Source organism: Eumetopias jubatus, unplaced genomic scaffold, assembly GCF_037043125.1.
Source record: "Eumetopias jubatus isolate StellerSeaLion01/CBP00866 unplaced genomic scaffold, mEumJub1_p1.0 scaffold_15, whole genome shotgun sequence".
Taxonomy (NCBI): domain Eukaryota; kingdom Metazoa; phylum Chordata; class Mammalia; order Carnivora; family Otariidae; genus Eumetopias; species Eumetopias jubatus.
This window is the reverse complement of record NW_028274821.1, coordinates 89268819-89289711: the sequence shown is the minus strand read 5'-3', so window position 1 is coordinate 89289711 and position 20893 is coordinate 89268819. Positions and strand designations below refer to the sequence as shown.

General features: G+C 59.0%; 1 protein-coding gene across 2 annotated transcripts in view; it reads right to left on the bottom strand.

Annotated features, from left to right (window-relative positions):
• The window catches only part of HMCN2 (hemicentin 2), a 147403-nt gene that overhangs the window by 56298 nt on the left and 70212 nt on the right, over window positions 1–20893 (bottom strand). For both annotated transcript variants that reach the window (XM_088019264.1, XM_088019265.1), the window contains exons 26-45: window positions 18011–18205; window positions 17339–17469; window positions 16867–17014; window positions 16374–16500; window positions 15032–15186; window positions 13840–14118; window positions 12132–12413; window positions 11358–11466; window positions 11010–11179; window positions 9986–10140; window positions 9510–9606; window positions 8957–9052; window positions 8016–8192; window positions 7192–7349; window positions 6184–6307; window positions 4539–4714; window positions 3373–3469; window positions 3064–3183; window positions 1101–1262; window positions 65–346 (exon numbers count right to left, since the gene is read on the bottom strand). In XM_088019264.1, coding sequence (XP_087875390.1) covers window positions 65–346; window positions 1101–1262; window positions 3064–3183; window positions 3373–3469; window positions 4539–4714; window positions 6184–6307; window positions 7192–7349; window positions 8016–8192; window positions 8957–9052; window positions 9510–9606; window positions 9986–10140; window positions 11010–11179; window positions 11358–11466; window positions 12132–12413; window positions 13840–14118; window positions 15032–15186; window positions 16374–16500; window positions 16867–17014; window positions 17339–17469; window positions 18011–18205 — 3240 coding nt within the window. The remainder of the gene's footprint in view (window positions 1–64; window positions 347–1100; window positions 1263–3063; window positions 3184–3372; window positions 3470–4538; window positions 4715–6183; window positions 6308–7191; window positions 7350–8015; window positions 8193–8956; window positions 9053–9509; window positions 9607–9985; window positions 10141–11009; window positions 11180–11357; window positions 11467–12131; window positions 12414–13839; window positions 14119–15031; window positions 15187–16373; window positions 16501–16866; window positions 17015–17338; window positions 17470–18010; window positions 18206–20893) is intronic.

The window sequence follows — 20893 nt, the reverse complement described above, 5'->3', positions numbered from 1 at the left end:
GTGGCCTTGCTCTCTCCAATCGGCCCCGCTCCCCGCCCTCCTCCAGCGCGCTGCCAGTCCTCACCCAGCACGGAGAGCGCAAACCTCCTCTCGGCCCTTCCGGCCACGTTCTCGGCCACGCAGCTGTAGCGTCCACTGTGGGCAGCCTGAGCCCGCTCCACGTGCAGGCTCTGACCCTGGTTCTGCAGCCGCAGGCCAGGCTCGGCCCTCAGTGGCCGGCCGTCCCGCTCCCATGCCACCCTGGGTGGGGGCTTCCCTGTGGCATTGCACTGCAGAGTGGCCTCCCCATCCTGGATCACAGAGACCTGTGTGGGGGGCTCCCGGGGGCCAGCGATCTGAGGGGGAACTGAGGATGAGGAGAATGCCTGTCAGGGCAGGCCGCCGTGGCCATGGGCACCGAACACTCGCCACGAGCCAGGCCTGCCCCACGCAGGCTACGCTCCCCCAGCCACGCGCTGACCTTGCCAGGTGACCTCACCTCTCGGGGCACCCATTTTCCATCTCTATAATGGGGTCACAACAGTACCCGCGGCCCCTCTCCCACACCCTGGGAATCAGGGGCAGGCCGGCTGTTTGAGGCCAGGGTCACACAGCACAGCCCTGACGGTCTGTGTGGGGTCTCCTTCTGCAGAAATCAGGCGCTTCCTGGAGCTTAGACAGTCACTGGGACCGTTTGGGGCAGGGTGTTATTGCATAGGGGGGATGCTCAACAATGCTCTTCCTGGTTTTATTTTCCAGAACGATTTTTACAAAGCTGCGTATCTAATTTCATCCCTGCAGGACAAGTCCACCCGGGAGCGTCACACACATTTTATATTGCTTTGTTTCCAACTGTTTCAAGATTTATTTGGTTTCTCTGGGCCAATGGGGGCTGCTTGGGACCCTGTCGTCCCTCTCTCATGCTGCTAACGAGCTGTAGCAAGCTGACTGGCGGGGGGCGGGGGAGGGTGGTTCATAAAACACCAGCCATCTAAGTTCTCATTGCCACAGTTCCCACCTTTGCGGGGATTCTGGAGGGTGTGGTCGGCCCTACCAGGGTGCCTGGTTGCCCCCCCTTCTGGCCCCTTCCACCTGGTTCAGGTCATCCCAGCCCGGCTCACCATGCACCTCCAGCAGCTGGTCCTGGCTGCTATTTCCCGCCACGTTGCTGCACTCACAGGTGTACGTGCCGTCCTGGGCCAGCTGGGCCTGTCCCAGGTACAGGAACCGCCCCACAGCTGACACCTGCTCGAGGCTGTTCCCCTCCCCTGGCAAGGGCTGACCTGGATGCAGCGAGAACGAACGTTTGTCCTCCCCTCCCCCCATCCTGGCCAACTCCTGCTCACAACTTCAGGTGTCCGCTTCCACATCACCTCGACCAAGAAGTCTTCCCTGAGTGCCACAGCTGCTCCTGGCACCCCCTCTGAGGTCCCACAACCCCCAGGCTTCTCCTCATCACAGATCTGCCTGCAGAGCAGTGTCCCATCCGAATCCCAGCCCAGCCCGGGACCTCCAGGAAGGCAGACCCTGCCTCACATCCTCCCTGGGATCCTTAGGAGCTCCTTGGGGCCTGACACATAGTCGGGCTCAACGAAGGCTACCGAATGATCCATTCATCTAGCTGCAGGCACCTGGGGAGGGAGAGCAAGCAGCTCCCCCTTACCTTTTCTCTGTCCATGTTCTCTCCCCTGCTGGTCTGCCTTGCTGCTCCCAGACTGATCCCTAGCCCAGATTTCTCCTCCAGCTCCAGACACCTCCCCCTGACTGCCCACTTGACATCTCATCGGGTGCCTAACAGAGGGCTCCAAATTAACAAGCCCCAAACTCCAGGTCTGCCCCCAGACCTGCCCCCCAGTCTCTCCTTCTCGGTGATGCTGGTACTCCTCTCCTGACTCTCAGACCAAAACCTCAAGTTACCCCGACTCCTCCTTCTCGCTTCCTAACCAACCTGGCAGGACATCTGCCAGCACTATCTTCGAAAGGCATCCAGACTCTGGACCCCTCTCGCCACCTCCTGGCTACTGCCTGCTCCAGGCGGTCAGGATCTCCCACCTGGAACCCTGCACCAAGCCTCTCAGGGGCCACCCTTGCTCTCAATGGTCTGTTCTCAGCACGGCTGGCAGGGTGAATTTGTTAGAAGATAAATTGGATTGTGGTCCTCCTCTGTCCAGAGGAGGTAGCCCCATTCCTCCCAAGGTGAAAGTCAAGAACATTAGAGTGGCCTCCCATCCAGCCCCCATCACTCTGGTGACCATCTCCTGGTACCTCTCCCTTGCTGACTCTGCTCCAGCCCATTTCCTCTTTGCCTGCTCTTGAAACATGCTTGGCTTATTCCTGCCCCAGGGCCTTTGCACCTGCTCATACCGCTGCCTGAAATGTTTTTCCCTGCAATATTCTCATGTTCATCCCTCCCTCACCTTCTTAAATTCTGCTTGGCGAAATATCCCTGGTCACCCAGCCTGAAACTGCAAACATCTTCTCCCTCTTTCAGTTTTATTTTTCTCCATAGATAATACTTTCCATCAAAGTTATTCACTAACTCTCGGTTTATCATCTGACTACCCCAATCCACCACCATATTTCCAATGCCCAGAAGGGGGCCTGGCACGGAGAGGCTCTCAGTAAATATTGGTTAAATGAATGAATTCCAAATATTTATTGAGCACCTATTTTGTACCAGGTACTGACCTGGAATTCAGCCGTAGCCAAGACAGTGCCCCACGGGGCTCAGACTCATAGGAGAACAGACCCCGGAAGGACTGAGATGGCTACATGACAGGTTAACACACGGGGGCCGTATCCAGGAGGCCCTGCCCTGGCCTGGAGGGGGGGGTCAGGGAGGGCTTTCTGGAAGAGAGGCCTAAGGACCAATCCAGCTCTCGCCGGCTGGGAGGGGCTGGGGCCCCTGGCAGACTTGGGGACCGAGCAGAGAGGGGCTGAAGGCAGTGTCACTTCTGTAACCAGCACCCTTACCCCCCGGGCCGTAAGCCCACCAGTCTCCAGCTCAGCTAGGCTGTGGGGTGGGGGGCACCCAGCGAGGGCAGGGGCACCGAGGGTGGGGCTGGGCGAGGGGAGCAATCATACCGTCCTTCCTCCAGGAGATCTTGGGGAAGGGGATGCCCCGACATTCACAGGACAGCCTGGCGGTTTGCCCCTCGGTCACGGTCAGGGTGCGGGGTTCCCTTGAGGGGAACACAGGAGGCACTGAGGATGAACAGAACAGAGAGAGATGTGGGGTGAGTAGTGGGCTGGGGAGGGAGAGGGATGGGCAATGGAGAAAGCCTGTATCCTGGGACCACTGAGGCAGCATTCCTCCGGGGGCGGGGCGGGCAGGAGAGCTAGCTGCGGCAGGGGCAGGGGGAGGGACCCCAGAGCAGCCCCCAAGACCCTCACCCCAGACGTTCAGGTTGTAGTGCTTCTCCGAGCGGCCTGCCTGGTTCAGTGCCTCGCAGGTATAGCGGCCTGCATCCCCCACCTCTGCTCTGCTCACCTGGCCAAGAGCAAGAATGATCCATCAGCAGGGGCAGCACAGAGATGGGGTTACCCCTGGACAGACTTGTGACCTTGGGTAGGTCACTTTACCTCACTGCATTCCCCACCACCACCTGGAATCCAGGGGCAGTGAGGGCACCTCCTCTCCCACCTACTGCCCTGTGACGTTTCCAGAAGCCTTGCCTTGTGGTGGCCTGACGTGGGCCAGGCACATGGAAGGGGCTCCCCATAATGGCAGCCCTGCCAGCCTCACCCCACTTCATATCCACAGCCTGGCCCTGCTAAGGATGGTGGACATGCGGCTGGGCCAGCCCCTCTCCTGCCTTTAATCTGCTCCTGGCCTCTTTGGAAAGTCCACCAGAACAGACCAGAAGGGAAGGTGGAAAATGAAGAAGGATGAGGGCAGGAGATCTTGTCCTCAGAGGTCAGATCCTGACAGAGGGGGTGATGAAGCTAGGTCGTGGCTTTGAACAATGAAGGGGGGAGGGGCAGGCATTCCAGGCAGAGGAAACCAAATCGAGGTGCTCAGAGTTGGGAATGATTGCATCACAAGGTGGAGAGGGGTGATCATGCCCCCCCCCGCACCCGTCCTGTAGCTGACATGGATGAGCTGTTCTAGGGGCTGGCTTTCTTTCCATAAGAACCCCAGCCACCCCAGGAAGGTGGTGGCAAGGTGCGTACAGGTGACGGACCTGAGGCCCGGGTGGTCCTAAGGCGGCACAGTCGGGAGGAGGTGGGGCTGAAAAGTAAATCCAGGCCGACCCTGGAATCCCTGACCCTAACCCACCCTTCCCTCTCTGGGCCAGGGGCCCGATGAAGGGATCCAATGGCCAAAGGCCAGGAGGCTTTTGAACAAGGAGCGAAAAACAGGTGGAAAGAGAAAGGCTCAGCTTTGTGGGGACTGAGGGAGGCCCTGCGGCGGCTTCTCACCAGGTCAGGAGGTTGTGCCCCGGGCGCTGGGTCACACTGAGCTGCACTGCTCTCGTGGGGGCACCTGCAGGCCCCCTCTCCCCCGGGCTAGCTCTGCTGTGGGTGAGTCCCTGCCGGCCCCCCGAGAGGCCACCCACCTCTAACAAGGCCTTGTCAGCAGAGAGGTGGATGCCGGGCCGCAGCTCCAGGGGGCGGCCGTCCTTCCTCCAGCTCAGCACGGGAGGGGGCACGGCTCGGCTCCGGCACTCCAGGGCCGTGGACTCGTTGACCACAACGGACACGTTCAGCTCTTCCCCGAGGATGCTTGGGGGCGCTATGGTAGGAGGGCGGGAGAGGAGTCTCAGGCAGGTGCAAGGGGTCAGCACCATGGGGTGGGGAGTCTGTAACCCTCTGACCCTCCCCTCCAGGACCTTCCCAGTCCTGCGCCAAGAGGAGGCTCCCAAATCTGAATAGGCTGGTGGGCCGTAGTAAGGTCGATATCCCACGTGCGATTTTGTGCGTTAGCTATACAAGATGATACCATCGAGGGAAAGGGGACCCCGGACCTCTCTGTATGAATTCTTAAAACTGCGTGTGAATTTACAATTATCTCAAAAATTTTTTTAGAAATAGAATATCTTTATTTACTTTTTTAAGTTTTTTGAAAAGTAGATCCCCAAGACACCTTTTCCCCGGACACAAAAATAACCAGAGCAGTGTCGGGGTTAGGAAGGCAGGGGCTAGAGTCAGAGCCCCTGGGTCGGAGGCCTGTGTCTACCACGCAGGCACTATGTGAGGCCCTGGAGATGTTACATGGATCAGCCTCTCTGGGCCTCGATTTCCTCATCTGTAAAATCGTGGGGGCTCTGTGAGATTAAACACAATGACACAGGGAGTACTTCGGCACTCAATCCCATGAACTATCACTCCAGCGAAGGAAAGAGCTAGAATGGATGGCTTCCTCACCCCTCCTGCCCAAGGCTCTGCGTTTCCCAGAGCTCTCTCGTGTACCTCCGCAGACCTCCACAAAATCCCATAAGAGGAAGTGTTAAAACAACAGTGACTGTAACTGTGCGTCGTGAGGGTAGTGAATCCCATGACACTCTCTGAGGTGGGTGCTATCTTCACCCCATTTCATGGATGAGGAAAGGGAGGCTCAGGGGCGCCTGGGTGGCTCAGTCAGTTAAGCGTCCGACTCTTAATTTTGGCTCCGGTCGTGATCTCAGGGTCATGGGATTGAGCCCTGCATTGGGCTCTGCACTCAGTGTGGAGTCTCTGTGTCTCTCTCCCTCTGCCCCTCCCCCTGCTCGCTCGCTCGCTCTCAAATAAATAAATAAATCTTAAAAAAAAAAAAAAGAAAGGGAAGTTCAGAGAAGCAGAGTGAGCAGCCCAAGCTCACAGAGCTAGGAAGTGGCAGAGGCAGGATTTGAACCCCACATCTATGACACTCACGAGTTCCAAACACCCACCCCACTGCCTTCCTGGAACAGAGTTACCCCCTTTGACCTGGCGCAGTGAGAACTTCTGGTTCCTGACGTGGCCCGGCGCCCTTTCCACCACGTCTCGCTCCTTCCACCTGTCCCTGAACACGGAGCTCCTGGCTGTGCAGCCGCCCGCCCACCCACCTGTCCACGACAGGCGAGCTCCCCTCCAACTGACCCCACGTGATGGCAGCCACAGTCGCAGGCTGGTGCCTCCCACAGCCAACTGCCCCTTGCCCTTCAGACGTGGTGGGGGAGCCCCCAGCCCCAGCTTCTTGAGCCACTGGCCTGGGCCAGACGGCACCCCGAGCTGGAGACTCACTGTAGACATACAGCACGACGTCCCGGCGGTCCTCACCCACCGCGCTCACGGCCACGCACGAGTAGCTGCCTGAGTCCGAGGCCCGGGCTCCGGCCAGGGTGAGGACCTGGCCCCCGGGAAAGACCTGCACCCCCAGAAGGAAGCCCACGTGAGCTTATGCACCTCGGGGGGCAGCACCCACACCTTCACATGCTGGCCCCAGCAGGCTCCAGACCCCAGAGCCCCCCACAGTGCAGGGGAACCAGGAGCTGGGCCCAGACCTCGGGACTGCTGCCAGCCAGTGGGCAAATGCCCTCAGCGCTGCAAGAGTCCTCTAGAACAGTGCTACAGCCACTGAGCTCTTGAAACAGGGCTGAACCCCAAGCATAAAATATACGTACAACAGACTTCAAAGAGTTAGAACAAAAAGAAAAATGTCAAATATCTTAATAATTTCTATATTGATCACATGATGCACAGACTTTTGGGTAGTCTGGGTTAACTAAAATATATCATTAAAAATTAGTTTCACTTATTTCTTTTCACTAATTTGAATGTGGTTACTAGAAAGTTTAAAATTACATATACGGCTTGGGGCATCTGGGTGGCTCAGTCGGTTGAGCATCTGACTCTTGGTTTCAGCTCAGGTCATGATCTTGGGGACTCAGGTTCGAGCCCCGCATCGGGCTCCATGCTCAGCATGGAGTCTGATTGACACTTTCTCTCTCTCTCCCTCTGCCCCTCCTCCTCATTCTCTCTCTCTCTCTCTCTCTCTCTCTCTTAAATAAATAAATAAATAAATCTTTTTAAAAAATTATATACATAGCTCGTATCGCTGGCATGCATTATGTTTCTGGAGACCATGAGGGTCTAGACTTCCCATTTAGCAGCTCTCCTTCCTCCCTTCAGTGAACCATCCTTGGAGGCCCCCGCTTCTCCCTCACTTCGGAGCTCCCAGGGCCTGACCTCTGCCCCTAGCTACCTCCTGAGGCACCAGGGAGGAAAGCCAGGGCTGCTCAGCCTGCTGACCTGGAGGCCCAAGGCCCCAGCAGTGGACAAAGGGTTTCCATCCTTCAGCCACATCAGCGTGGGGCTGGGGGCTCCGGTGGCATTACAGGTCAGCCGGACCGGGGCGTTGAGCAGCACGGGGCCTGGCAGGCTGGGTGGCAATGTGATGCGTGGAGGCACTGCAGGGTGGGGGTGACACGGAGCACAGGGTGAGCCTCACTTGGGGCGAAGCCAGCAGGGCCCCTGGCTGGGCCACCCCATAGAACACACAGCCACAAACAAAAGTGCAGACTGCCACTCCCAACACAGGTACATCACTCCACATTTCTCAAGGTGCTCATATCATCTTTACAATACCACCATGAGGCTTCTACAGATGGGGAACTGGGAATCAGAGAGGGCAAGTCACCTGCCAGCTAGACAGTGACAGAAATAGCACCTGAACTTGGGTCTTCTGGTCAGCATGAGGTCATTATTATGGGGATGGCATGGGGTAACAAGGCTGAGGACCCATGGGCAGGATGGATGGATGGATGATGCATGATGGGTGGATGGGTAGATAATGGATAAATGAATGGATGGATGATGGATGGTGGATGGATGGAAGGATGGATGGATGGATGGTGGATGGTTGAAGGATGGATGGATGGATGGATGGTGGATGGTTGAAGGATGGATGGATGGATGGAGGGATGATGGATGATGAATGGATGATGGATGGATGGTGGATGGATGGTGGATGGATGGTGGATGGATGGTGGATGGATGGATGGATGAAAAGACTGACAAACAAATGGAAGGACAACTTTTTGGACAAGGACCCCTTTAGTCCTGGGGCAGCTCACCATTGACCCGTAGCCCATACTGTAGCTCTGTGCTGCCTGCCACATTGGATGCCACACAGCGGTAGCTCCCAGCATCAGAAAATCGTGCCCGCTCAATGTGGAGAACTCTCCCATCAGCTGACACTGTCACTCCAGTCCGGGCAGAGACAGGCTGGCGGCCCTTGAACCAGGAGATATCTGGGGGAAGAAGAGAGATGCAAGCAGTCTGGCCAGCCCTTCAGACTGCACCTGGATAATGAGCATCCACAAAAGGCTTCCATGGTTGGCCACATGGCACGCCTTTATTTCAGGCACTGGAGCAAGCCGGAGTTCTCCAGGAAGAAGGCTGGGGGTGGAATGGGGCAGTCTTGTCTGAGACAGGACACAGGCAGAAGGGACGTTCCATGGGATGGAGGCTGGGGCAGCCAGGACCAAGGAGAGTCAAAGCCAGCCCGACCCCCCTCACCTCATCTCCCTGCCAGGAAACCACCTTTGGAGGGAAACACGGTGCACTCTAAATCAGCACCCTTGTAAGCATGGGCCAACGTGTCCTCAGCTTCCTTACACCCTGCAGGGCCCACCCCATCTGCCGAACACTCACACCTAGCCCCAAGCTCCTGGCCTTTCCCCAGCTGCTGGTCTAAAGAAGAGCCCCAGACAGACAACAACTCGGAGGTCCTGGTCCTGGCCCTGGGCCCCAGGGCAGTCCTGTGAAGTTGCAAGCTCTGAACAGAAGCCCCCTGCACGCTTGCTTCAGACACCAGTGCAAAAGCTCTGGGTCCTGGCAGTGACTGGCATATTGAGAAGGAAGAGAGGAAAATCTGGGAAATAGGGGAAAAGCCTACTGAGCGCTTGCTGTTCTGTCCACAGCCCAGGTGTTGCCTGGGGCACCGGCCAGCCTCATTCAATGGGGACCTGGGGCCGGCTTAGAGATGGCTTTCAGCCCAGAGGAGGGGTCTTACCAGGAGGGGGCACGCCCGAAGCCAGACACTCCAAGGTTACTGAGGCATTTTCCAGCACTGCCTTGTTCAGTGGGCCCGGCTCAATGTTGGGGGGCACTAGGGGAAACAAGGAGACCCCTGGCTTGGTGGATGCGGGCTCCGGGAGCTCACCCCAGCCATCCCTGATGTCCTGCCCCGGCCTTCCCAAAGGGTCTGGGCCATAAAAGCCCCGAATAGCTCATGTCCTCTGAGGGAAGAACCCCACTCCTGAACCCGCACGAGAACAAGGCAGTGGGCTGCCCATCTTCATGGCTGGGGGCACAACGGGGATGACCCCAGTGCACAGCTCCGCGGGGACAGCCGACAGCCAGCCGGCGTGATGGAAAGTGACAAGTCCAGGGATTCGCCCACACACGCAAGGACGTAAACGAACCCAAAAATGAAAGACGAGCAAAGGTAAGTATGAATGCAGATGAGGACATGCTATGTTTTTAAAATCCCATCCCCCCCAGCCCCCCAGGGCAGCCCCGGGAGCCCCCCGGGGTCACCCCCCCTCCGGCACCCTTGTCCTCACCCAACACCTTGAGGGCCGTGTCCCTTTTGCTCTCGCCAGCCAGGCTACTGGCTGCACAAGTGTAGACGCCTTCATCCCTCAGGTCCGCCTTCTTGATCTGGGGGGGGCGGGGGGGTGAGGGATGGCAGAGTGTGTGCCATGTGGAGGGTGGTCAGAGGGATGCTGGGACGTGGGGAGCAGCCAGGTTGCCACAGAGCCCAGGAGCGAGAGAAAGGAGTCAAGGGGACAGTTTGGCTCCAGAGGTGGAGTTCTAAGCTCTGCATTCAGAGTCTAGGGATACTTCCCTCCCCGCTCCCCACTATGTCCCTCTGATAGCTGAAGCCGTCTAGGACCCCCGCCCCTCTTCAGGTCCACAACCCAGCACTCATCCTGCCCCCAGGCTGCCAGGGCCCCCCTCGGGGTCACCAGGACCTCTAAAAAGCGACCCCTCCACCTGTGTCCAGTTGCCCCACCAGCCCTAGGGCCCCTGAACGTACCTGTAGTTTCCCCCCCAAGGCTGCCAGGGCCACCCCATCCTTCCACCAACGGAGACTTGGGGCGGGTACCCCAGTCCCCACACATTGCAGGGTCACAGGCTGCAGGAAAGGGACTGTGATATTGTCGCCCCCGACGATGGCCACCAGTGGGAGCTCTGGGCAGGGGAAGAGGCAGGGAGGGCGCAGGTCAGGGTCAGCAGGGGTGCAGTGAGCACCCAGCCATCCCCTCAATGCCTGGGGAGCAGGGAGTATCCTTATAGGGCTGGCCTCTGGCCTCCATCCACTCAACTCAACAGACCCTTGGCTTAGGGGGAGAGCACCAGACCAGGAGCCAGCAGAGCAGGTCTTCCCCTTTAAAATTCTCCTACCCATCCATCCACCCATCCACGTGTGCACTGAGCATCTACTCTGTACCAGGCTCAGGGGGAGAGCAGAGAACAGTGGCTACAGTGCTGCCCTCCCAGAGCTCCCAGAGCTGGGCAGGGGACACGGACAACCCAACAGGCAATTTTAATACAGTGGGTGGTAGGCTATGGCCAAGGTAGGCTAGGCAGGGCAGATCAGAACCACCATGGGATCAAGGAAAGGGCTTCCTGGAGGAAGGGGTGTTTTAGGACAGACCTGAAAGAGAGGGAGGAGCTAGGCCGGCAAAGAGGAAGAGGGAGAATATTCCAGGCAGAGAAAATAGTATTTGCAGGCTTGGAGGTGAGAAAGCTGATGTATTTAAAGAATTGAAAAAAGGTCAGCGCCGTCAGCATGAAGAAAGCAAGTGAAGAGAGGGTGGGCTGGGGAGGGGAGTGAGAGCCTGCAGGCAGGACATGGGACAAGTGTGGAAGCAGCTGAGGCCAGCCTCTCACACCTGTGTCTCTTTGGGGAGCTGGAAAGTCCTGCCTAGAAATGCCGTCTAGAGAAGACCAGCCCTGGGCCCTTCCCTCATCCACCAGGGCAACAGAGGCACGGATGGAGGCCACAGCCTTCTGGCTCTGCCCACCCCTGGCACCTCAGGCTGCCCATGTCCCCTCACCATGCACGGATAGCTCCACCTCAGCCCCAGCGGTGCCCGCCTCGTTGGTGGCCTGGCAGGCGAAGAGGCCTGCGTGGCCCAGTTCCACGTGGTGGATGCGCAGCGTGGCCCCCTGTGAGGCCACCTGCACCCCAGCCAGCTCCTCGGCTGGGCGGCCGTTCTGCAGCCACCTGAGGGGGGTGGGGAGGGGGACATGTCGCTCAGCCAGAGGCCAGGGAAGGCAGGATGGGCAGATCTCCCTGGCTCTGCAGCCTAAAGGGGGAGTGTCTCCCATCCCCACCGACACCCCCAGCATGCAGTCTCTGCCTGCCCCCACCCCAGTCCTGGCCTCCACTGCCCCATACGCACTGGAGAGTGGGCACGGGGGAGCCTGAAGCCTGGCAGGGAAGTTCCAGGGGCTGTCCCACGAGGGCGGTCACCTGGCTGGAGCCTTCAGCCACCAGGAGCTGTGGGGGCACTGGGGGCAGGAGCCACCATTGGGAGTTTGGGACTGAGCAAACCCAAGTCCCCAGCACCTCCTGAGCAAGACCCTAACCTCACCCTTCAAGTCCCCCAGGAGGCCTTCTGGGACTACAGGGTGAGTGGTTCCTTCTGATCTCCCCACAGGCTTGGCCTGTTTATTAAATGTCTGTATCTCCCCACCAGACTGAGGCCTAGGAGTCTCGTCTGCCTTGTTCTCTGCTTTCTCTCCAGTACCACACGGGCCTGGCCCAGAGGTGATGCCTGAGAAATGTCTGTTGAATGGAAGAAAGCAGGCAAAGGCCCACCCCACCCTGGAACCAGAGCCCACAGCCCAGCTTTGGGCCTCAGGGAGTCCATGACAAATGTCCGGCCCATCGACCAAGAGGATCTGGAAGGCAGAGTGGGGTCCTGTCCCAAGCGACCTGGCTCGGGATCCCCGAGCAGGAACAGGAAGCATGATCCTGGGGCTCAACCCCACCCCCCTGTAGTTCTGCAGGACCTCCAGCCCAGATCTGTGTGTTCACCTGTCTCATGCAATACGGGGACGCTGGGCCTTCACCACCCTGCGTCTCCTCAGGGCCTGCAGGGACCCACACACAGTGGGCGTAGGAGGACTGGTCCACAGCCCAGGTGACTCAGCGGGGACAGTCCCCGGCTCACCTTGCACTTCCACGGAATACTGCAACACGGCCTCCCCCGCGGGGCTGCTGGCCACGCAGCTGTACAGGCCTCCGGACGCCTCCCCCAGCCTCTCCAGGCTCAGCACGCTGCCTCCCGCCTCCAGCCATGTCTCGTTGCTCTCTGCCACAGGCAGTCCCCCGTGGTACCAGGAGAGGGTGGGGGGCGGGTGGCCTCTAGCCACACACTCCAGCGCCAAGGGCCTCCCAGCCACAGCCTTCACCACACGAGGCCCTCCTCCAGCGCCCTCGATGGTGGGCGGGACTAGGGAAGAAGCAGGGGGCTGCTCTGGGACCAGAGGGGGACAGCTGTCTGCTCCCCACCCAGCAGGCCAGCGTAAGCCCCTCGCTGACCCACCTCCCCTGAACCACCTGCTCCCCGGGGCCCCTGGCTGGAAGCATTCACTCCCTTCCTCTGCCCCTGGGCCGCATCGCTCCCCCAACACTGCTTGCCTCTTCTCTCCATCCCTGCCACCCCTGAGAGCTCCCCGAGAGCAGAACAAGAGCTTGTCTGTGTGTGCCTCAGCGTCTGCACACGGTAGGTCTCTAGTTCTGCAGAACTCAAAGTGATGGGCTCCCCAGGGCCCGAGACCAGAACCGCTGCTTCTTCAGGTCCCTTCCCTGGTCTGAGGAAGTAGACGCCTGGGGCAGGCCAAGCCCGGAGGGTCCGTGGGGGTTCAGCCCTTGATGGCCAAGGGGATAGTCCCCCCAGAGGGGGCCTTCTCTCTTCCCCTCCAAAGGGCCCCCCGTTGAGACCACAGAGCCCTCGCCAGGAGGCACGGGGACATGACTGCCTGGGATGAGCCTCTCAGTCTTGTCTGGGTCACAAGCCCCTTTGAAAATTGTATGGAGATGCATTTTCCACTGCATTTCCAGGAGGTCCTCCGATCCCCAAATGAGAGTCCTCGAGATGGCAGCTGGGTGCATCCTCAGAGGCTGCCGGCGAGCTCCACATAGCCCAGCTTCCCTTCAGGATCCCCGTGGCACCAGCACCCAAGCCCTCTGCATCTTCAGGGGCCAGAGCTCAGGAGCTGAGTCCTCTCGAGGGGCCAGGATGACCCCACTGGCCTGCTCAGACCCCATGCTTGCCCACCTACACTCAGTTTTTCCTTCCCTCAGAGGCCAGCCCCTCAAAGTGGGTCTACACCCAGGTAAACAGCACAAGATATACATTCAGACCCCCGTCTGCACACCACAAACCAGGTCACATCACCTCCTAGCAGGTGACCCGCAGCTAGCCTCTCACCCCCAGAGCCCCCTGCACTCATGGGTAAGTGGGAGACAGGGAGACAAGGCCCCTGAACCCTGATGAAATGAGCTGATGCTATGAAAAGCCCAGGGGCCCTGGCTCACAGTGAGTGATTAATGAAGAGCAGTTAATTATTCACTGAAGAGCAGTGAAAGCGCTAACCCCAGACGGAAATGTGGGTTCTCCACTTGCCTCTGCCTGGGCCCCCATAAAGGCCCTTTTGACCCCGGCCTCAGCATCCTGCCTGTCTGGGTGAGGGAAGCTGGATAAGCTGAGATGGCCATTCTCCCTGGGTAACTCTTCAGTCTCATTATCCTGGGCCTCTGGCCGCTCCCCCTCGGCAACTACTGAAGACAGGCCCACCACGGCCCAGGGTCTCCCACCCCACCCCGGCACTGCCGACCCCAGCTGACCACTGCTTGCTGCAACCCTAGCCGCTCACCATAAACCTCCAGCCTGGTGCTCTTCTCAGTGACCCCCACAGGGTTCCTGGCCTGGCAGGTGTAGGTGCCAGCATCCACGCCCCGGGCCCTCCCCAGCTGTAGCTGCCGGCCGCCCCTGGTGTAGACAGCCTTGGCGCTGAGCGGGAGGGAGGCCCCGTCCTTGAACCAGGTGATGTCAGGAGCAGGCACTCCTCGGGCCTCACACAAGAACCGTACTGGGAGGCCCTCCATGACGGCCACCTCGCTCGTCTCGTTGGAGCCCCAGATGGTGGGAGGCACTGAGAAGGACAATGGGGGGGGTGCTGGTCACAGGGAGCCTCCCCAAGGCGGCTGGTGTCCTAACCCCAGAGTAGTAATCACATGCCCGTGGGCCACAAGCCCTACACATGTCACTGGCTCCTAGCACGGGGTGTGGAATGCGTGGGGCATGGGCACAGTAGAGCGCTGGGGACAGATGAGGACAGGCCTCTCAGGACCTGCTGATGTGGGACCCACCCAGTCATCACAAGAGGTGTGGAGATGAGAGGAGCCACACGTCCGGGCTCTGGACCCACTCTGCCTTTCACTGCACGACCAGGCACAGGGCACTTCCCCTCTCTGGCTCTCAGTCTCCCCAGCCGTAAAATGACCGAAATCAGGGGTTCACCACTGGTGACACCCATGGTGATCGGGGGGGGGGGGGTGTGGTCACAGCATGAAATAGCACTGCATCTCAGGACGGAACAGCTCCGCCCTTCCCAAACTCCTTCCATCCTGATTACAACAAATGGAAAGGCGTGGTTTGGTAGACTGTGTATGTAACCCTTCTAGTACTTTCTATATCAGTGCTCTCTTGCTGCATGTGTTTCCACAGCTTCTTCCCTGAAGGCCAGGTGGCCCCTGGCTTTCCACTTACAGTTGAGATACTAAATATCCTTTTAAATAAGTGTGTTTCCAGGTAAGACAAGGGACTCGTTTTAAAGAAACAATCATCCCGAGCATGATCAGGAATAAGAAAGCTGCAAGCTGGGGATGGGGACAGTGGGATTTGGGAACGCTGGGCCAGATTCCCTGTCCCTCCCCCCAGCCTTACTGGACCAGGGGTCTCCTCCTCCAGGGCCCCCCGTGTCTGCCCCATCCTCCCTCCATGCAGCAGGCAGCCTTGACGGCCGCCCCTGGTGTACACAGCCTTGGCGCTGAGCTCGGGCTCACCCTGCATTCTGAGCTGGAAGTCCTTGGCCTGCTGGCCGGCGGGGCTGAAGGCCAGGCACTGGTACCGCCCCTCGTCCCCCAGGTGACTGCTGGTGATTCTGAGAACCTGGCCGTCCTCCTGGAGCTGGATGCGAGGGTCTCCTGGGGGGATGGGCCTGGAAGGGTCGTCATGAGAATACCACCAGTTAGGGCTGGGCTGCACAGAGGTGAGAAGCAAATCTGAAAGGTTCACAGTCGCCGGAAAGGTGCCCGTCCACCAAGGCATGCCTACGGTGGAATACTGTTCAGCCATGAAAAGCAATGAAGTTCAGGCGCACCCCACTTTCTCATGCGGCACAGATACTGCGTTTCTTACACATTGAAGGTTTGGGGGAAGCCTGCATCGAGCCAGCCCGTCGGTGCCATTTTTCCCATGGGATTGGCTCACTTTGTGTCTCCATGTCACGATTTTGACCATTCCCACAGTATTTCAAACTTCCTCATTATTATTATATTTGTTAAGCTGTGATTTGTAACATCTATCTGTTAACACGTGATGACGACTCGCTAAGAGCTCAGATGATGGTAGCATTTTTTAGCAATCAGCTATTTTTTTAAACATCTTATTTTTTTTTTAAGATTTTATTTATTTATTTGATAGAGAAAGAGAGCACAAGTAGGCAGAGCAGCAGGCAAGAGGGAGAGGGAGAAGCAGGCTCCCCGCAGAGCAGGGAGCCCGATGTGGGGCTCGATCCCAGGACCCTGGGATCATGACCTGAGCTGAAGGCAGCCGCTTGACCGACTGAGCCGCCCAGACGCCCCAGGTAGGTACATTGTTTTTTTAGACACAATACTGTTTTATGTTTGACAGAGTGCAGTAGAGTGTCACGACTTTCATGTGCACTGGGAAACCCAAAAAGTCATTTGATTCGCTTTATTGTGATATTTGCTCTCTTGCCATGGTCTGGAGCCGAAGCCGTGGCATCTCCGAGATGGGCCTGAACCCATCCCTGCCCCAGCATGGATGAACCCCAAGAGAAAGCACACTAGTGGTTGCCAGGGGCTGATGGGTATGGGGTCCCCTTTTGGGGCAATGAAATGTTCTGGTACTAGAGAGAGGTGACTGATGGTGTGACCCGCTGTGCATGTACTAAATACTACTGAAGCGTGTACTTCAGAATGGCTGATTTTATACTTTGTGAATTTTACCTAAAAAAAAAAAAAAGTTTACAACAAAAGCAAGACTGGCTAAGGAATGAGAAAATCCTGCGGGGGGAGAGAGGGGCTTCCTCCCCAAGGCCCCCCTCCACCCGGCCCCAGGCTGGGCACCACCCCCATGCCATCCACTGGGAAGACCACTTACTGCCCGTCCTTGGTCCATTCCACCTGGGGCGCGGGGACACCCGAGGTCCGGCACTCCAGCTCCACCGCTGTACCAGCCAGGCCCAGCACCTCCTGGGCAGCCCCGGCTCCCAGCACGGAAGGAGGGACTGGAGGTGAGGGGCAGAGGGGTGAAAATTCCTCAAATCCTGCACAGGCAAAGGCCCTGCGGTGGGGCCTTTGTCTGTGTGGGTCCCCAGCCCGGTGCACCCTTCCCTTCCCATCCGTCCTTCACTCGAAGCTCCCTGGCTGGATTGGGAGCCCGCTCTGCACCTTCTCAGCAGCTTGTACTTTTGTAGCATGTAACACAATTAACTACGGGGTTAATCATCTGACTGTCTAATGTCTGTCCTGAGAGCTCTGTGAGGACAGGGACGGCGTCTGTTGTGGGGCCCTCTGTGTCCCTGACTCCCAACAGGCAAAGTCCCCCTCCTCCCCAGCCCCCACAAAAGGGTAGGGGCTCAGGCCTCCCTCACTGAGCACGAGGAGATCGAAGTCCCTCTGGGCAGTCCCGGCCTGGTTCTCTGCCCGGCAGGAGTAGAGGCCAGAATCGCCCTCCTGGATCCTGGGAAAGTGGAGGGCCCGAGCCTTGTCCAGGAGACGGTGATGGCCCGTCTCGGGGATCTGGGCAAGAGAGTCCCAGATGGGAGCTGGTGAGAGGGGTCTGGCCCACTCTCCAGCATCAGCAATAAGAACCTAAGGCCCAGGGAGCTGGTCGGTGACTTGGAACCTGGGGCTTCTGACTCCCAAAACAGTGCTATGCCCCCTCCACCATGCAGCCCCCAGGCTTCCTTGTGGGAACGCAGTTCTCCACCGCCAAATGCATTCCCCCAAACCCCTGTCACATCTCCTTGCCACATCTGGCACATGCAGAAACCCACCCAGAAGGTCTACACCCTATCCAAATCCCACCCACGGCCCGCCCTCCCCCCCCCAGAGGACACCCACCGGCTGCCCATCCTTGAACCACACGATCTTAGGGGCTGGAAAGCCATTCGCATCACACTCCAAAGTCAGGGACTGCCCGGCCATGCCTGACACATTGGACCTGCACCCATCCTCCCGGATGCTAGGGGGCACTTGGGAGCAAAGAGAAGCAGAGAAGCTGTCCCTGCCTGGAGAGCCAGGGCTACCCACACCCCATCTGGGCCGTTCTTCCTGGCCTGGACAGCAGTCCCAACTCCTGCCCTTCCCCAGATTCTGGGGTCCCAGGATGCCCACCCCAGTCCCTGACCTGGCCACCAGGAGCCATGTGGACCTGGGAACGCCACAGAACCCACCCCGGGACCCACACACCCCCGCTGTCCCTGGGCACCATGCCACTTTCTCTGACATTCAGCTTTGCAAGATGCCGGAGCCCCCAGATCCACCTGGTTCTACTTACACCCGTTGTCATGGTCACCTGGAAAGGACCGGTGAGTCGTAATCCCTGAAGGTGGGGCCTGGGTATATCTTTGTAACTTCCCAGGCAAGTCATTATATAGCTGGCCAGGGTGGCTCGCAGCCTGCCCCAGTGTGAGCTCTCGGGCCCTGGGGAGCTGGCGCCACCACACCTGGGCATCCTGGGGTGCCACTGGGAGGTGTGTACAAGCCATCCCCCACCCCGGGGTCCCTGCTTACCATAGACCACCAGCTTGGCTCTCCTGGACGTGGAGCCTGCCTCATTGGTGGCCTGGCACTCATAGTCTCCGCTGTCAGTGGGAGAAACTGAGGCCAGAAACAGGGAGCCTTCATCCAGCACCTCCAGGCCCGGCCGGCCACGCAGGGGCTCCGAGGATGGGCCCTTCCGCCACGTGACCTGTGGCTTGGGCGTCCCTGGCAGGGCGCATGGAGTCATCAGCACGAGCACTCTGTCCTCCTTCCCCTCTGCGCCCACATTCCCCACCTTGTGCAAATGTCGCCGACGCTCCAGCAGTGATTCCATGCAGCCCCCTAGGCTGACAGGAGCAGTTCCCTCCAAGCTGTAGGCGCCCACACGCCCACTGCCTCCCAGCCAGTGCTGCAGGGCCACCGGTCTCTCAGCGCCCTGAGGGTAACAGGCAAGGGGCCAGAGCCCTCTTCCCGGTTCCCTTCTCAAAGGGATCGTACTCCTGGCCCTGTTAGCTACCCTGCGCTCCTTTCTGCCGGTCACCCCCAACTTTCTACCGCGCACAGGATGGCTTACTTAGATTTCTTCTGTCTACCGCCCGTCTCCCCCCGCAAGGGCCAGGGTCTTTGCTCTGATTCCCTGCTGCCCCCCACCCCCCCGCCAGCTGCGAGCCCAGGGCTCGGCACATAGGGAGCACTAAATGAGAGAGCGAGCCTGCAGCGCTCAGCACCCGGTCTGTGCGCGAAAGGGGAGGCTCGGGCTCAGCTGGGCTGCTGTTCCCTCCACCGGCACGGGGCCTGGCACTGTTGCCCCCCCTCCCAGGCCCACCGCGACTCCACAATTGCCCTGGACTCCCTTCTTGGACACTACTCACACTGGATTGCCCAAGGTCCATCTCTGCCACCAGGCTGTTGGCTCACGTGGCCCGGCACACAGAGGATATGGAATACACGGCTGCCCCCCTGGGGCCGGGCACACGGGGGTTCCTCAGATCGGGGCTGCGGGCATGACCCGGCCTCCTGAGCGCCACACACGCCCAGTGGTCACAGCAGAGCTGGGGTCACACGCGTCCCCCCCCCCCCGCCCTGCTGACCTGCTGGACAACGTCAGGACAAAAGCGTGCCACGTAGGATGGGGGCATTCCTCAAACTCCGAGGACAGCACCCGCACACCTCGGTCACCCCCCTCCCTCACGGCCAACGGTGGTCAACGGGACCCACAGTGCGGGCGAATCCATGTGGGCGAACGCAACGCCTCTCTCTCTCTCTCCCGGTCTCGCTCGCTCCTTTATCCTCAGCCCCGGGCAGGAAGGGAGGACGTGGCCCACCCAAGGTGTCCCAGGTGCCTTCTGGAGGGTCCCCGGCCCACTCGCCCTGCACTGAGCGCTCCGCCTTCAGTTCTGGGACTCTGCCTGCCACCGAGACGGCGAGGAGGGTCGTCGCCCACCCACACGCTGCGCTCTCACGCTCTGTGCCCGCCCGCAAGCCTGCTGGAGCGCCCCACGGCCAGGGACTTGTTCCCCACTGTGCACCCGCATGCCACACACACACACACACACACACACTATACCCCCCAGACCACACGTACACGACATATGCACATACATGGTACCAAATACACATCCCCCGGACACACATCCCACACACACACCACACACACCACAACACACACACAAATACACACCACATGCCACACACAAACACCATGCCACGCGCACACACTATACCCCCTCGACCACACGTACCACAACATATGCACATACATGGTACCAAATACACACCCCCCCGGACACACATCCCACACACACAACACACGCACCACACCAACACATACACACACACACAAATACACACCACCCAGACTCACATTCCACACACATACACTACACAAACCACAACATATATACATACATACACACCACACACACCACACCAACACATACACATACATACACACCACACACACACACACACACACACACACCCTCACATACCACACACATGAATGCCATGCCCCACACATACACTCTACCACACACACACATACACGTATATACCACACACCACATGCGCAGACACACACACACTCCACGACACACAATGCTCCTCCTAGCTCCTCAGCTTTCCCAGAGAGGTCCACCCTCCTGCCATCCTCCCACTATGCCAGGGACCAGGACTTCAGAGCTGCCGACCTGGAGGGACATTGAGTTTTGAACCCTGGAACTTCTTCCAAAAATGCAGAACATCTAACCCCTCGATGAGCTCTAATCACAGAACTGCCCTGCAGCTCTGCCCAGGTTCGATTCCAGGGGACTCAAAACTGTGGGTGAAAATCACTCACTTCACCTCCCCACTCCTATCACAGGGGCCAAGAGAGGAGCAGTGATGTGCCCCAAATCACCGGCAAGGCAGCGGCCAGCCTCCTGGTCTCCCCATCCCACCCCACAAGGAACAGGTGGGTGGTGTCACCCACCGCAGGTACCAGGGCTCCCGCATTCCAGGCACTGGGCTCGGCACTTTCTCCTTAGCCCTCCGAGCCCAAGGTCACACGGCAGGTGAATGCCAGCGCCCAACACTGCCCACCAGGCAGCTACCTGCTTGAAAGGGAGAAGGCCAAGGGCAGCCTGGGGGGGCAGGTGCAGTTTATCAGAGGGGCTTTGGGTTATGCTGATTCAGCTGAAGTCTGGCCCAGAGGACAGGCCCCTGGCTGACCAGAGATGATGAGGGGCACCCAGGGCAGGCAGGCCACTGGCTGGGTGCCCCCCTCCCACCTCCCAGGACTGCATAACGGCTGCTTGCTGTTACCAGAGACAGGCACAAGGTGGCGCCCTGGCTGAGGGTGGGTGCTCGGCCCTCCAGGTGGGCGGGTGTCCCAAAGGAGCCCGGGAGGTTTTCCGAGCTCCCACCCAGTGCCGG